The sequence below is a fragment of the Pteropus alecto genome, unplaced genomic scaffold (assembly GCF_000325575.1).
Source record: "Pteropus alecto unplaced genomic scaffold, ASM32557v1 scaffold114, whole genome shotgun sequence".
NCBI classification, from domain to species: domain Eukaryota; kingdom Metazoa; phylum Chordata; class Mammalia; order Chiroptera; family Pteropodidae; genus Pteropus; species Pteropus alecto.
The window spans coordinates 3,649,434-3,665,156 of record NW_006435793.1 but is presented as its reverse complement, the minus strand read 5'-3'; the positions used below and the strand labels follow the sequence as shown (position 1 = coordinate 3,665,156).

Below are 15,723 nucleotides of genomic sequence, written 5' to 3'. Positions count from 1 at the left end.
TGTTTAAGCTTTTGAGAAACTGCCAGACTGTTTTCCAAAGGGGCTGCACCATTTTAATTCCCATTAGCAGTGGATGAAGGTTACAATTTCTCCACATTCTTGCTAACATTTTTTACTCTCCGTCTTTTATATTATGGCTATCCTAGTGGGTATGAAGTAATATCTCATTCTGTGTTCGATTAGCATTTCCTTGTTGGCTAACTATGTTGAGCGTCTTTTCATGTGTGTATTGGCCATTTATATGTCTTCGTCGGAGAAATGTCTATTCAGATCATTTGCCCATTTTTAAATCAGGTTATTTGTCTTATATTTTGAGTTGTAAGAGATCTTTATATATTCTGGATACCAGACCCTTACCAGATACATAATTTGCAAAAATTTTCTCCATATCTTTGGTTTATTTTTCATTTTCTTGATGGTGTCCTTTGAAGCACAAATGTTTTTGATGAAGTCCAGTTTATCTAATTTTTTCTTTGAATGCTTTTTGTTTTTGTAGCATATCTAAGAAACCATTGCTTAATCCAGGGGCATGGAGATTTATTCCTGTATTTTCTTCTAAAAGTTTTATAATGTTAGCTTTTACATTTAGGTCTTTGATCCATTCTGAGAAAATTTTTGTATGCCATGTGAGGTCACATGCCATTTTTGAAAACTAGTTAAAATGGGAAATAATTAGGAGTTTAAAAAATATGCAACTGTCTTTGGTTTTAATTGAAAATCATGTTGTTTCATTAAACATACCATTTGATGTAAAAAAATTAACTCCTAACAGGGCTGATATTCTCAGTATTACTTTAAAAATTCAATAAGCTAAGAATTGTTAGAAAAAGCCTTTGACATTTTTGTTTTTAAAAAATCAATTGCTCTCAGTGAAGATTTAGATAAACCATATTTTAACATGTTACGTAAGTAATATCTTTAAATACATTAAAAACATCTTTATTCCCCTCTTATAATGATATAGATGTCAGTTTTACACAGTGATTCTGCTCCCCAAGGGACATCTGGCAATGTTGGGAGAGATTTTTGTCACGACATGGAGGATGAGGATGATACTAGCATCCATTGGACAGAGATGCTGCTAAACAGTCTGCAGTGCATAGAAGAGCCCCCGCCACAGAGAATGATCCAGCCCCGAATGTTAATTATCAAGGTTGAAAATGCTACTGTAACTAGATCGGTGGCCTCTATCAGATATATTTGAGAAGAGATATGACTTTGCAAACTCTTTTTCTCTCATTTATAACCTCATAGGTTTTTCCCATCACAGTACTGAGCCTTTCAGAGGCCAGAATGTACCCCAGCAACTAACTGCCATTAAAACCCTTTACGGTGATAAAAATCTATCAGGTTTTCCCTTGTGGGAATCATTGGGAAAATACTTGCTCTCAGTGTTTAATTCATTTTATATTTGTATGTTTTCATTTTTTGAATTTTGAGATATGTTTGGATAATTTAGCTGCTGTTCAACATACACATTTGGGTAACCAAACTCCCGTTAACATGTACTTCAACTGATTATATATAGGACAGCAGTGATAATAAGTAATAATTTGTGAGTGCTTGGCACTGTGCTAAGAACTCTTCCTGCATTAGCTAACTTAATTTTTTCAACAATTCTGAGAGAGTAACTTTTACATTTTACAGCTGTAGAAACAGAGGCACAATGAAATTAAGTAACTGGCCCAGGATCATATAGCTGGAGTCATCACTATTCCAAATCAGGGTTTAAGCCTGATGGGAGCTAACTGTGAAGTGCACGTGTGTCACAAAGTATTTGGTAACTTATTATGGATAATCACGGAGGGACAGTTTGGTTGTTTAAGTGCACGTGTGTCACAAAGTATTTGGTAACTTATGGATAATCACGGAGGGACAGTTTGGTTGTTCTCTCACTCACCTGAGTCACAGTAAGTGCCTTGCCAGGGGATAGAAGGAGTGGACACACACGGCTAGCCACAGGGAAAGCCCATCTCACCTCGGACATAGCCACATATGTGTGGCTCACCTGTGACCATGACCTGTCCTGCATATCATGGAGGACGGTGTCTGAGGATTGCTACTTAAGGAAAACTGTGATGTCTGTGGCACCACTTACATTCTTGATGCTCCCTCCCAAATCAGTCAGGGTTTGCTTTTTCACCCACTGGCCATCCTCTCATAACACACTCCAGCTCCCTGACTTGTGGCCTAAATCCACTTGCACGTACACCGGCACCACTCCCCGAGCCTGTTATACGTGCCATGCACTGAGCTGGGCCTTCTCACCTTCAGCTCTCCCAGAGTCGGGGTCACACTCCAGTCCCTTAGTCTCACGGCCTCTGCTTTTACTGGAACAGCACTGCGGTGTTAAACAGTGACAAAGCATCTTGTAAAAATAAATCATACTGCAGTTAAACAGTGGTGTTTCCCTCCCAGGCTTTGTCCCTCTGTGTGCACATTGCTCTCTTCGTATACTTGATATCATTTTCCCCTCGAGGGGCTTTCAGGAAAGGATTTGGAGTGTGTGTAAGTGACTGAAGATAAGCATTTTCATGGTACAAAGGTCGGAGATGGAATGGCTCTCCAGTTTAGCCAATTTGTGGGTGCGGCAGGAAGTGAGGTGAGATTCTGCTTGCATCTGCCTTCCAGGTACCCTCCACTACCTCTTCAAATGAAGCGAGAAATCGAATGGAGAGAGCAATGATTAGAAATGAAGATTGCCCTCCTTCTCTAAATTTTTTCTGGATCTGTCTTGAAATGTTTCGGGCAATTCTTTCCCTGCTTGGGGCCTCAGTTTCCCCTTGAAGGAAGGGTGCATGCACTAGACAATCTCTGAGCATCCTTGCGACAATAAACTTTAAACCTCTAAGGTACTGGCAGCTGAGTTACAGGAAGCCCATGTGATTCATGTCCATTCTAAATAGGAATCTGCTTTAGTAGGAAGCCCACACTTAGAAGCCTGCCCATGTTTGAAGAAGAAAACACAATGATTGGTTGATGCTATCTTTCTTCAGAGACCCATCTCCAGGGGCGACGTTCAAAATATTTAATAACCAGCATAGCATGAGCACAGACCGTCAGGAGGGTAGAAGACAGCCTGCAGAGTCTTCTGGGGCTGTAGCCTGACAGCATACCTCACCCACCTCACCCACCTTGCCCACCTTGCTGTTCTGCCAAGCTTTCCCTGCTTGTTTTTTGGGTCTGCCTCTTCCTGCCTGACCTGCATCCAGGCCCTAACTCAAACCCCTTGGCTTTCTTCTCTCCCCAGTCACTTTATACACAGTGGCTATAAATATCACCCTGTATCCAAACACTAACTTAATCATATTTGTCACTCAACAGATGCTCTTGGAGCATCCCTCTGTGCTCAGCCCTGTGTTGGCTGCCCCCTCACCTGCTCGCCTTTAAAAAATGTTAGAGGCTGGGAAACTCGAGGAGATTAAGAGACCCAAATTCTACCCTGGCTCTGCCCCATATGCTGCGTGACCTTAGACAAATCCCTTCCCCTCCCAGGTGTCAGATTCCTTGCATGTAAATGAGTGACTTGAATTGGTTCAATGAGCTCTGAGGTCCCCATTGTTCAATGATAGTTTCTGGAGAAATGCATGTCTTCAGCAGCTGACCGCTCTCTCTCTCTCTCTCTCTTTCTCTCTTCTCTCTTTCTTTCTCTCTCTCTCTCTCTCTCTTGTCACCTGGCCCCATAACCTCCACTGTAGAATGCACTGCTGCCTGCAGGCCTGAGGCAGAAGGATCAGACCACCAAAGCGCCCACGGGCCCCTTTAAAAGAGAGGAGCTCTTGGATCACTTGGAAAAGCAAGCAAAGGAGTTTAAGGACCGAGAAGATTTTTTTTGGGGGAAAAGCGAGGTACTAATAATGTTGCTCTTGTCAATTTGTTACTCTCCATGCATCTCTGAGTGCCAGCTGTACGCCAGGCTGTGTTAGGCCCGATGCGACTGGGCCTCCTTGCCCTCAGCCTTGTCTAAAAAACACAAACCCAACTCCCAAAGCATCGATGTTGTAAATTTAGAGAAGTTTTGGGGTAAACCAGTTCAGCAAAACTTTCCCCTAACTCCCCTTAACTAGGGTATCCTGCTTTTTCTTCACACAAACCTAGACACTATTGAAAGTGAGAGAAGTAACTATTAATCATGATATCAAGACATGAGAGCTAAAAAAGGCCCTTCCTGTGCAAACCAGGAACAGGAGACACATAACCATCTATTGCTCTTTACTAAAAGTTCCTTTCTCTGGCAATTGCGTTATCCCTTCCTTCATCTGTTCCCACCAAGGTTCTGACCCAGCCTAAGTCAAGCCATTTTAAAAGTCTTTGGGGAACAGAAAGGCCCTCCTTGACCATCCAACTCTTCCAGAACTTCCTGTTGCACTCTAAACCATTCTACTGGCCTCTTCCATCATGCTTACCCTTGCTTGATGCACTGCCGCCCCACAGGCCTCCTTCTGGTCCTCAAGCATTCTGAGCTCGTTTCTACCTCAGGACCTTTGCACATACTCCCTCTGCCTAGAACGCTGGTCCTGCTGTCTGCCTCCATGCTGTCTCCCTCCCCTGTAAGTGGCATAATGGTTAGAAACAGAGCCCGGAGCAGGTTGTACTTTGGTAGCAATCCTAGCACTACCATTTACCAGCTGTGTGAGTCTGAGTAAATTTTCAAACATGCTGTGCCTCTATTCCCTCATCTATAAAATGGGGGCGATAAAAATAATATTATCAGCCTCATGAGGTTGTCACGAGGATTAAGTTAAGACGTACATACAGCACTTAGAACAGCACCTGGCCCATAGAGAATGCAATTGCAAGTATTAGCTATTATTATCCTTTCGGTCTCAACTGTACTGTCTCTGCTTTCAGAGAAGCCTTTTCTGTCTCTTCAGTGTAGTCCCTTCAGCTCCCTCCTTGGTTATTCTCCATCTCAGGAGCCTGTGTGTGTGTCCCTCATAACAATTCTTGTTTTATTATTATCTCTTTATTTATCATTTGTCTCTCTCACTGGCCTGTAAGCCCCATGAAGGCAGGGACTCAGGCTGTTTTTGCCCACAAAATACCCCCAGCACCCAGTGCAGAGCCTGGTATGGACTACAGCTCAGTAGAGACTTGGCGAATGAACGAATGGGTTTAAATTAAATAAATGTATATAAGTGTTGATGAGCCACGGGCCTGTGTCCGTGGCTTTTATCTCTGCATCTCTGCTGTATTAGCACATTGCACTGCACAGAGGCACTCCTTGCTAAATCATAAAGCGAAAGAGCAGCAGGAGTGGACCTCGTGGGGAGCCACGCTGAGCCATCCCAAACCCTGGTGTTGGAGCTCAGACCAGATTTTACTGAAAACCTGGTAGGTCAAGGAAGCCCAGGGCAGCTGGGTTACGGAACTTTGGAAGCACCTGTGACCTGCAGTGTCCTGGAGGGAGCGGCAGGGCAAGGGGGTGGGAACCACTGAGGCCTTGACCATAACGGCTGGGTGTGCCCAGCCGAGAGTGTAGGCACAAGATGTTTTTAAGCAAGGTACTTGTGCCATGAGGAGTGGTTTCTGTACAGCAGATAAAGATAACAGAATCTCTGGATTTCGAGGGGCTTTAAAACCCCCATTGTCCTCCCCGCACATTTGAAAAATGGAAAAACAGAGGTAGTGAGAGAGTCAGCAGCAGACCTGTTAAGTCATTGCCAGTGTCCACTTCCTCAGGCACCCACCCTTCTCCCAGGGGAGGAGCTGGAGACGGGGTGGGGGTGGGGAAGGGAAGGGAATCTGGGCATTACACAACCAGTCCTGCCGCTCCAGGGAATGCCAGCCTAGCCAGAGCCAGGAACAGCGCTCCGACTCCCACAGCCTGACTGCCTTCATGAAAAACCAGGCCGACCCAAGGAGGTAGCTAGAATTTATTCTGTTGCCATATCATGACAAGCCTAAAAAGATCATTATCATCATCACCACCACCAGTGTCATCACCATCAAGTATTGATGATAACGATGATTGCTGGAGTCTATGTTGGTTGAGTAAGTGGGGGGTCTCAGCAGAGAGAGTCGGGGAAGGAGACATTCCAGCTTTTACAGGTGGACTCAGAGCCATTCAGTCCAGCCCCCAATGAGCATGCACCCCACACTGGGCCTAGAGCTAGCCTAGGCTGAGGGGAAGCAGCACTCTTGTCACCACGAGACTGACAGAATGTGGTAGGGGCCATATGCTAGTGCACATTCCTGAGGAACTGGACTTCATTCACTCTCTTTCGAGTGGGGGAATCAGAATAAAGCTTCATGTAGGATATTTTCATTAAAATTAGATCTGGCTGCATATGCTAGGGAAAAAGGTAAAATAAAAAAGAGAGACTTAAGACAGAAGTTTAATTTTCTTTCACTTAGAAGAACTGCAGAGTTTAGCAGTTCAGGGCTGATAGGCATTTGCCTGCCATTAGGAATCAAGACCCTTTCCAGTTTTTTAATCTGCCATCCCTGTAATATGTCCTTGTCCTCATGGTCCATCTAGCTGCTGAAGCTCCAGTCATCACATCCACATTCCAATTAATGAGATGAAGGAAGGAAAGAAGTCCAAGTCCCTCTTGTAGTGTCTTAGAGTCATCATCCTCACTGGGGGTACCTGCTGCAGGGGCATAATAAACCATAGGCCATAAATATTTGTTTAATGCTCATCCTAGTCATTGCATCAGTCACTTTCACAGTTGATTTTCTTTTTAGCCGCTTTGTTTTCTTAGTAGATTTTGCCTTTTTCCAGATCCAACTCTGGTGGAGGTTATGATACATTTCCCCCCCGCCCAGATGATTTTGTTATGTTCTACTTGTATAAATACTTTATCTTTACCGTAAACAATTTAAACAATAAAACAAAGTAATTTAAAGTAATTCCTTCCACTGAGAGATAGGCCCTGATTCCATTTTGGTGAAAATCCTTCTAGAGATGTCTCTCTGCACTCCCCACCCCCTAGGCCAAGTCACCAATAGTCTCACCTGGACTATTGCAGGAGCCTCCTGACCATCTCCCAGTTCCATCTTTGCCCACCTTTGGGCTATTCTCAATCAATAGCCAGGTTTTTTGTTTTTTTGTGGGTTTTTTTTTTTTTTTGCTTTTTTAATTGAATTAAACTTCATATAACATAAAATTAACCATTTTAAAGTGAATAATTGAGTGGCATTCAGTATATCCACAATATTGTGCAACCACCGTCTCTAGATCCAAAACATTTTCGTCACTCCAAAATGAAACCTGATAAGCAGTTATTCCCATGCCCTCCTACCCCCCAGCCCCTGGCACCCACCAGTCTGTTTCTATAGATTTACCTATTCTGGATATTTCCTATCATATAACTGTGACTTTGTGTATGGCTTCTTTCACCTAGCATATTGTTTTCCAGACTCATTCATTCCATTTTAAGATTGAATAACACTCTACAATTTGCTTATTCATTCATCCACTGATGAACTTTTTGGTTATTTCTACTTTTTGGCTATTGTGATTATGCTGCTATGAACATTTATGTACAGGTATTTGTCTGAGTGCCTGTTTTTCAGTTGTTTTGGATATATACCTAGAAGTGGAATTACTGGATCATATGGTAATACTGTTTAATTTTTTGAAGAACTAAAGAACTTTTCCAAAGCAGCTTTACCATTTTACATTCCCACCAACAATATACAAGAGTTTCAGTTTCTCTACATCCATGACAACACTTGTTATTTTCCATTTTGGTTTCTGGTTTTTATAATTGCCGTGTTTATGGATATAAAGTACTATTTCACTGTGGTTTTAATTTACATTTCCCTAATAACCATATGTATATATTGGAGAAATGTCTATAAATCCTTCACTCATTTTATAATTGGGTTTCGTTGTTGTTGTTGAGTTGTAAAAGTTCTTTAAATATTTTAAATATAGACCCTATCAGATAAATGATTTGTGAATATTTTCTCCCATTCTGTATGTTGTCTTTTCACTTTCTTGATAATGTCCTTATATGAACAAAAGTTTTAAATTTCGATGAAATCCAATTGATCTATTTTTTCTTTTGTTGTCATATCTAAGAATACATTGCCAATCTAAGGTCACGAAGATTTAAGCCTATGTTTTCTTCTAAGAGTTTATAGTTTTAGCTATTATATTTAAGTCATTGATCCATTTTCAGTGCATTTTTGTTAATGGTGTAAGTTATCCTTTCGCATGTGGCTATCCAGTTCCTCCAGCACCACTTCTTGAAGAAACTGTTCTTTCACCATTGAATGGACTTGACACCCTTGTCAAAGATAAATTTACCATAGATGTATGGGTTTATTTCTGGACTCTCAATTCTACCCTAATATTTATATATCCATCCTATGTCAGTGCCACACCATTTAACTTTATAGTAAGTTTTGAAGTCAGGATGTCTGAGTCCTCCAACTTTGTTCTTTATCAAGATTGTTTGGGTTTGGGTGGCAGGTAGCTCCTTGTAATTTCATATGAATTTGAAGATTGGCTTTTGTACTGCAAAAAAAAAGGCCATTGGAATTTCGATAAGGATGGCATTGTATCTGTAGATTGCTTTGGGCATTATTACCATTTTAATAATGTCTTCCAATGCTCGAACTCAAGATTTTTTAAAATTTATTTAGGCCTTCTTTAATTTATTTCAGCAATGTTTTATAGTGTTCCATGCACAGGTCTTTTACCTCCTCAGTTAAATTTATTCCTAAGTATTTTATTCTTCTAGATGCTATTGTAGATGAAATTATTTTCCTAATTTCCCTTTCAAGTTATTCATTGCTGGTGTACATACAAATATACCACATATATTTATATATTGGTCTTGTACCCTGTAATGTTGCTGAAATGCTTATCACTTTTTTTATGGAATCTTTGGGTTTTCTATATACAAGATCATGTCATCTATAAACAGAGATCAGTTTACTTTTTCCTTTCCAGTCTGGATGCCATGTGTTTTTTTTCTTGTCTATTTACTCTGACTAGAACTTTCAGTACAATGTTGAATGACAGCAGTGAAAGCTGATTGTTGCTGATTCCAGGGGTTCCTTTTCTCCTCATTTCTTCTTAGCTTGTAGGCCATCATCTCAGGCTTTCCTTGACCACCTTACCCAAAAGATCAGTGCCTGACTCACCCACACTCCAGCCTGGAACTTCCTAGTCTTTCGTTCTGCTTTATCTTTCTTCACAATGCTTAATACCATCTGATATCTTTACATGCCTGTCTCCTTCCACTGAATTGTAAATTGTTCAGTGCTATTTCCCAGGTCCTAGAAAGGTGCCTGGCTTGTAGGAAGCACTCAGTAAATATCTATTGCAATATATACATATATGTGTAACTTTTCATACATGGAATTAAGTTGTTCATGCTGTTTTGTAAACTTGCTTTTGCACAACGTTTTGTCCTGGGCATTTTTCTTCTTAGTAAGCAGAGATCTCCATCATCCTTTGTAGTAACTGCTGAAACTCCATTGTGTGGATGCCCAGAATTCTTTAGCAATCCTTGTTGGTGGACACCGCGGTGACCATCCTTTACATGCCTCTTGGCTCCCTCGTTCGGTTATGAGTCTGACACTTTGAAAATATCATGTCCGATGAAGCAAGGAAACATTCTTTGCTCCTTATTCTTCTTTTAATAATCTGAGTGTTTCATTTCTTTTGTTTAGAAATGTTTTTAAATTTTTCTCTTCTATCGGAACCCTTGGTTAGGGTATACAAGGTCCTAGCATTCTGTTATATTTTTCTTTTGTATATTTTTCCTGCTTATAGATTGTTTAAGTTAATGACCAATGTTTTCAGCAGCAAGTGGTCTAGTTTGCTAAGTTATAAAGGTAACTCTATTCTTTTCAAATGTGAAAGGTGCTTTATTAGAGATCTTCAATTCCTGTTCTTTGGGGAATTTTGGCACTGGGTCCCTGGAGAGAGAAACCCCAAAGGACTCTCAGCTTTGAGGGATGACAGGGCTCTGGAATAGTCATCCAGGGCTGTCACCAGAGGTGCCCCCAAGTGCCGCCACACTCCCTGTAACAGGCTCTCTCATGTGTTCGCAGGAAAGGTCTGGGTCCCCAAGCAGAAACCAATTGATCCCGTGCTGGAAAGTGTGACGCTAGAGCCAGAGCTGGAGGAGGCCTTGGCAAATGCCTCAGATGCTGAACTCTGTGACATCGCAGGTAAGAGGCGTTCCAGAAGCTCCCCCACATCCTCCAGAAGGAGTCGACCTGCATCTGCAGGGAGCCTTGGATGGTTTATTTCAACGTGAACACCCTTTCTGTTTCTCACAAGGACTAGAGGAAGCCAAGAATATTAAAATAGAAGTCCATTATCAAAACTAAAATGAGGAAAATAAAGATAAAACCACCCAAACCCATCACACCAAGAGCCATCTGTCATTACCATGAGAATTTGTCCTAGAGGGATGCGGGAGCATCCCAGGGGACCAGAATGGGCCTTGTACCAGCCACTTTGTGAAATCCTGCCCATGCCACTGGAAAGAGAGAATAGGGGGTGTAGACAGAGGGTTATGGGCATCTCAGGTTTGGGAGGTTCATAAGGGCTGGAGCAAAGTCATCTGATGTTACAACTTTGCACAGCTCAGAGAACTCCCTTATCTCATATTTGTACAATACTCTCCATCTTCAAATGTGTTCCCATACGATCTTCACAAACTCTAGAAAAGTGCCCTAATCTTCAGAGCCCTTTGCCACTGGCCCTTGTCCCTTATTACCATCTAGTCCCTGCCCCACACACCTTCATGCTGTGCCCCCGAGGGTCAGGCTTTGGCTACAGCAAACACCCTGCGAGCACCACATTGTTCTGTGCACCCTGGCCAGTGGGGTGGGTGGTCTTTTCCTTTGCAGACTTGGGGGCTACTAACCATAGCCCAGATGATGACAGGTGGGTCGATGGGGCAGGGAGAGACTCAAGGCAAGTGTGAGGGGAGAGGAAAGATGGGGTGGACTGTGACCGTGTGGCTATGACAGGGAGGTCAGAGGAGGAGTCCAGGAAGGTTCTATATTTCCAGCTCCGAACACTAAGCAGATGTTGGTACCATAATGAAGGCAGGTGTCCTAGTTTGCCAGGGCTGCCAAAACAGAAGACCACAGGCTGGGTGGCCTAAACAACAGAAATAGATTTTCTCACAGTTCCGGAGGTTAGCTGCCCAAGATCAAGGTGTCAGCAGATTTGGTTTCTTCTGAGCCCTTTCTCCTTGCCTCGCAGATGACTGAGTCTAATTGTGTCCCTCTGTGCATATGTCCCCTGGTGTCTCTTTGTGTGTCCTTTAAAGATCTTATCTCCAAATATAGTGAAAAATTCTAAAGTACTGGCAATTAGGACTTCAGCATGTGAATTTTGGAGGCACACAATTCAACCATAACCGTGGGGGAGGAGCAGGTTCAGGGGAAGTGCTGAGTTCAGTTTGGGACCTTTGGAATGCGAAGTGCCAGTGGGCCACCCGGGACAGTTGTACATGAGGTCGAGTTCTGCAAGGGATCCATGCTGTAGCCCTTGTGGCATCATTAGCATGGAGATATGGGGCATCATTATTAGCAGAGGGCACAGCAGGAGCAGGGGCCTGGGGCTCTGCAGGCAAGTGTCCTGGCCAGGGTAGAAGCCTTTGAGGAATGAGGAGTGGAAATGGGCGCAATAGGGACCAGTTAGCCACAAACGGGCTGAGAACCAAAGGCCAAATCAAAATGGGCAGAACCTGATACAAGAGCTAGGGAGACAGAATGAGGGTTCAGGGCTGGCCTGAGACTCGGAGGTATGTGAGGCCAGAGGCCAGGTGATTCCACCAGTGCTAGGGGACTTGGCCAGCTGTAACTGTCTCTTGCCTCATCATATCCTCAGGCTTCTCATGGGTGTTGTGCGTGGGTCCTGCTGGCATTCTTTGCTGGGGGTGGGTAGTACAAAAGGGGATGGCTGTCATCTGTAGTAAGACCATGAAGGGAGAGGCAATAAGAAGACTCAAGTATGCAGGAGGGGTGACCCTGGGTGGTGGTCAAAGCCAGGTCGCAGGAATGAAAGGAGTGAATGAGGAGAGCCAGTGTGTTGACTCTGAGTCCAAACAACCCTTTCCCAGGAGATAGAAAATTTGGGAAAGGAGAAAGGGCAGTGGCTTGAAGAGTATCAGAGCTAAGAAAGAAAAGTTTTCATTTTACTATGAAATACAAAAGCAGTGAGTATCTCACTCAGATGAAAACAAAACACTTAACTTGGGAACTTAGCTGGTGTGCTTTGCAGTTCAAGATTTGTTTTGTCAAAAGCCACACAAGTCATATTAGATCCTACATTGTGTGAATGTATTTTGACCAAACCATTTCCCTTAAATGGGGGTGGGGGGGTGTCTCCTTGCCTTCCAGTTAACCTGTGCAGCAGAGAGGTGGGTGAGTGACACCACCGTGCAGCATCTCTACACTGACTCACCCTGGAGCTGTTTTTATCCTGGTCTTTCTCCTCCAATCACCCTCTGCAATATCACTCCCCTCATTAGTCAGCTCAGAGGGATTATCAAATGACTCCACTGTCAGAACCGCCAGTTCCTGTGCCAAAATAGAACTGCAATATTGGGTTAAGTTTCTGTGTTGATTTCTTGAAATTATTTATCTTTATTTTTGTTGGCATGGCTCATGATTATTATCTGTTCATGATATCATATCCTTCAGATGTCCGGAAAAGAGTGGGAGAGCTGTAAGTTGACACCAAAGTTAACTGGCTAACTTTGGGCACCTGTCATTGTAAATCAGCCATTTGAGAGATGGCAGTGTCTCTGGGGAAGGAGACTGAACATTTGTTGACCGCTAACTATGTCCCACGTGCTGTGGGAGTTTCTTCCAGTACCTTGCTTTTTACTGACTGACCACAACAATCCTATGCAGTAAGTTTTATTGTCCCCATTTTATTGGTGGAGAAAGTAGGTATGGTGAGGTTAAATGCCTTGTCCATGGGGTTCGAACCCAGGCAGCTTCATTCTTGGGCCCACTCACATCATCACCATTTAATGCAACTCGGATAAAGCCCTCCGAGGTGGCAGGGCACGGTAGACACAGACAGTGGGTGAGAGGGGGTGCCAAGTCTCATGGAGTTGGCTGGGGGAGGATGGGACCCCAGTGAGAAAGGCTCTGGATGCCACTCTAGGGCACTGACACCTGGGAATAGGGGAGTGTCGGGAGAGGCAGATGAAAGCAGGGGTGTGGGCGGAGAGGTGATGGTGTACAGGGGATGAGGGGATGTGGGAGGCAGGCCCCAGGTAAGGCCAAGGTGGAGCTGTGGGACTACCTGTGAGACGTGGCTCCACCAAGAGGCCAGCTGTCGCTAGTGCTAGATCAGAGGCCAAAAGTTCAAAGGTGCCGCAAGAGACGAGGCAATGGGGGCGGGGCATCTTGTGCGTGTGCTGCGTGTGGCAAGCCCACCAGCGGCAGGGGAGGAAGAGTGGGGGTGTGATTTGGCCTTTCTCAAGGAGGGAGTGGATGGAGCCATGAGTGTGAATGACTCATTTAGAGAAGGAAAAGTAGGGAGAGGAGGGTATCGTCTCGAGCTTTTGCGACGCAACTCCCAGGCCAAGCACTTCCGTTAACTTAGCCGTCGCTGGTTCACTAATTCACATGCTCAACGGCCATTTATCCTGGCCCCTCCTTCTGTGTGCCAGGGTCAGGACGAGCCCTGGGGAGAGAATCCTAAGAAAGCAGCCCGGTTCCTGCTGTCACAGAGCCAGCATAAACAAACACCAAGGCCAATATGAAGTGACAAGTGAGAGTGTCCTAAAGGAAAAGGGACAGGGCATGGGATGGGGGCGTGGTTAGGTGGTGGGCTGAGAGCTAAGGCCAGAGACTGAAGCTGACCCTACAGGAGGAAAGCTAGGGGTGAAGTAGGGGGAGCGTGAAGGAGGACGCGGACCCCTCTGAGTCGCTTCCTTGGCATATGTACATGTGGTGGGCTTCACATTTGCTGATGATAGGAACATGGAGGACACCCAGCAGATGTGTCATACTGACTCAGGTGCGACATGGGTGAGGCAAGGCCCGTGGACTCTCTTGTTCATTTATTTTCATGTTTGTGTATCATGCCTTCATTCATTCACTCGTAGAGTTGGTGTATATTATTGAACTCCAATGCTAGGATGAATCAGAGCCAACCCTTACCCTTGGCGGGGCCGGGATGCGGTGATGAGGACAGAGCATGTAAATTTTAACATGAAAAGTGTCACCGCAAGGTGATGAGCCTCTGTACAGAATGTACAGGCCTCTGACAGTACTAGGTTCTTGGCATGTGGCTTTGGGTTGTAGCTTGGAGGCCATAGAGAGTCATCTGCAAGCACTTGGCATTATCAGTGCCTCCCCTTACCGGTTAGGGACGTGATCTGTCTTGCCTTTAGGGACCCTTCAGGTGGGACAAGACCCCAGAAGGAATTGGAGTTGGGGAGACTCACCTTCAGGAGGGCTAATCCCCAGGTCCTGACCCCCGCTTAAGGGAAGTTGGCATCCCTTAGCTCTTGTGACTATCAGAGGCAGTGTTAGTCAGACCACCCTGGTTTCTGGTGCACTTTCATGCCCTTAGGCTCCTGTTTCACAAGAGGCTTATCCAGGAGCAGTTCAACTGCACCAAGTCCTGGGCCAGAGCCAGCTTCTCCCACCTGTTCCCGGGATGCCTGCTCTCTGCCCCGAGCCAGCCCAAGCAGTTGGCAGCTGGAGAAGCTCGGATGTGTGCCGCTATCTCTCTGCATCCTTAGTGGAATTATGAACTGAGTGAACCCTGCCAAGGCAGAGAGAGGAAAGAGAACTTGATGTTCTTTTTCAGAGTTCAAAAATAATCCTTTTGAGTTTTGAGGAAGATCTAGACTTTTTTTATTTTATTTTTTTAAAAATCACATTCCCCAGTGCTAAATTCAGCCTATATCTACAAAGAATGAAGCAGCAAGCAAGGCTGTTGTGTTGTTTTCCTTCATCACTCATGCCTGGTGACATGGAGTGTACAAAACCAAGCAGGGGAAAAGTCATGATTTGCTGCCTAGGCCTGGCTGAAGGCAATACTGGCTTCAGAACCACCAGGCATTCTGCTCAGCAATGAGGATTTAACCAGGCCCCTCCCTCCCACCCTAATTTCTTCAGAGCAGCAGAATGATTTTATTTCTTCTTATACCTGCTATTGACATATATCACCTCTTGGAATATATATTATTTGTTTTTAGAATTCCAAAGTAGAGGGGGAAGTTTTAGAACTTTAGACCTGGCTGGTGACCTAGGGTCTGGGGGAGAGGGTGGGAATACTAACTTAAAAGCCAGGAGAGTCCTTGCCAAATGCTCTTTGACAAACCATTTCCCTCTCGAGCCTGCTGGAAAAGTGGGGGGTAGACAGCACCTGCCCTGAAGGCTTGTTGTAAAAATCAAACAGGGTAAAAAGATGAGATGTCATGTGGCTGTTAAGTCCTATGTGAAGTTAAGAGTTTAGCATTTAAACACTCTCCATTTTACAGGTGAGAAAATTGAGGTCCAGAAGTGATCTGGAGAGGGTTACCCAACAAATTAGTACCAAGACCAGACTGGAGACCAGGTCTCCTTCCTCTGTCCCCTGGCACTTCCTGTAACCTTCCTGCCTCAGTCTCCCTTTCTGAACTGTTCTGGGAAGCCATCATCCGAGCACAAAATGCATTTTCCATTTTCTCCCTCTCTATATACTCAGCAAGACCAGCCAGCTCTCTAACGTCACATCTTTCCTGTGACTCCCAATATTTCCAAACTGTTTCTCCAAACTGGAAGTCT

At 44.3% G+C, this 15,723-nt stretch overlaps 1 protein-coding gene across 1 annotated transcript in view; it reads left to right on the top strand.

The window, feature by feature from the left end:
* TMOD1 (tropomodulin 1) overlaps positions 1–15,723 on the top strand; it is a 59,852-nt gene that overhangs the window by 16,765 nt on the left and 27,364 nt on the right. Inside the window, 3 exon segments of the mRNA XM_006911551.3 lie at positions 3,699–3,825; positions 3,828–3,848; positions 10,018–10,137. Of these exon segments, the coding sequence (XP_006911613.1) occupies positions 3,699–3,825; positions 3,828–3,848; positions 10,018–10,137 (268 nt within the window).